Below are 1,437 nucleotides of genomic sequence, written 5' to 3' on the forward strand. Positions count from 1 at the left end.
CCTCCAACTCCTGGGCTCAAGCGAGTCTCCTGCCTCAGCCTCCCAGGTAGCTGGGACTACAGGCGCCCGCCACAACGCCCGGCCATTTTTTTGGTTGCAGGCATCATTGTTGTTTGGCGGGCCCGGGCTGGGGATTCGAACCTGCTACCTTAGGTGTATGTGGCTGGCGCCTTAGCCGCTTGAGCCACAGGTGCTGAGCCACTTCACAGATTTAAAACAAGGACAGGTAATATCAGAGACTGTGGGCTTTGTCTCTCAAAAACAGTGTGTTTGGTTATAATGTGAACATTTTTTTTTTCCTTTTAGAAAGCACCAACTACAGGAGATACAATGTGGATTTTATTATTCTTACCTTACTCCAAGATTTTCAAGATGAGACTCATCAAGATAGGGCAGTAATGAACCCGTAATTTTATTTTCTATGGAAGAAAGGAGAGTAAAAAGACAAATAAATTCAATATTTATAACATATGCTTTTTGATTTTTTTCAATTTGAATCCACCAGAATTTATTTAAGTCAACATTTAGTGAGCACCCACTATAGGCCAAGTACCACTTTTTTTATTTACTACTTGAAGACAGGGTCTTGCTCTGTTGTCCAGCCTAGGTTCAAGCAATGCTCTCACTTCAGTGTCCTGAGTAGCTAGGACTACAAGCAGGTATCACCATGCTTAAGATAATTAAAAAAAATTTGTTTCTTTTTTGAGACAGAGTCTCACTATGTCACACTTGGTAGAGTGCTGTGGCATCACAGCTCACAGTAACTTCAAACTCCTAGGCTCAAGCAATTCTTTTGCCTCAGCCTCCCAAGTAGTGGGGACTACATTTGTCTGCCATAACGCCCAGCTATTTTTGTTATTGTTGTTGTACTTGTCATTGTTGTTTAGCTGGCCTGGGCTGGGTTCATGTGGTGCATGAACCCCTGGTGCATGTGGCTGGCACCATAACCACTGAACTATGGGTGCTGAGCTTTTTTTTTTTTTTGAGACAGAGTCTGAGTATGTCACCTGTGGTAGAGTGCCAAAGCATCACAGCTCATAGCAAGCTCAAACTCTTGGGCTTAAGCAACTCTCTTGCCTCAGTCTCCCAAGTATCTGGGACTACGGGCGTTCTCCACAACTTCTGGCTATTTTTTGTTGCTGTTGTACTTGTCATTGTTGTTTGGCAGGCCCCAGGCCGGGTTCAAACCTGCCAACCCCAATGTATGTGTCTTACACACTAACCACTAAGATATGGGCGCAGAGCCTAAAAAAAAATTTTCTTTTTTTAAATTATTTTTTATTAAATCATAACTTTGTACAATGATGCATTTATGGGGTTCAAGGTACTGTTTCGATATACAATGTGAAATGTTTACACTGAACCAAGTAACACATCCATCACAATTATACTCATTTCTTAATAGTTCTGAAATGTGGCTCGGCGCCTGTGGCTCAA

At 42.4% G+C, this 1,437-nt stretch overlaps 1 protein-coding gene across 1 annotated transcript in view; it reads right to left on the minus strand.

Moving 5' to 3' along the window:
* SAMHD1 (SAM and HD domain containing deoxynucleoside triphosphate triphosphohydrolase 1) overlaps window positions 1-1,437 on the minus strand; it is a 59,910-nt gene that overhangs the window by 49,115 nt on the left and 9,358 nt on the right. Inside the window, exon 2 of the mRNA XM_023512263.1 lies at window positions 353-419. Within this exon, the coding sequence (XP_023368031.1) occupies window positions 353-419 (67 nt within the window). The remainder of the gene's footprint in view (window positions 1-352; window positions 420-1,437) is intronic.

This window comes from Otolemur garnettii, unplaced genomic scaffold (genome assembly GCF_000181295.1).
Source record: "Otolemur garnettii isolate 467f Iridium unplaced genomic scaffold, OtoGar3 scaffold00025, whole genome shotgun sequence".
Taxonomy (NCBI): domain Eukaryota; kingdom Metazoa; phylum Chordata; class Mammalia; order Primates; family Galagidae; genus Otolemur; species Otolemur garnettii.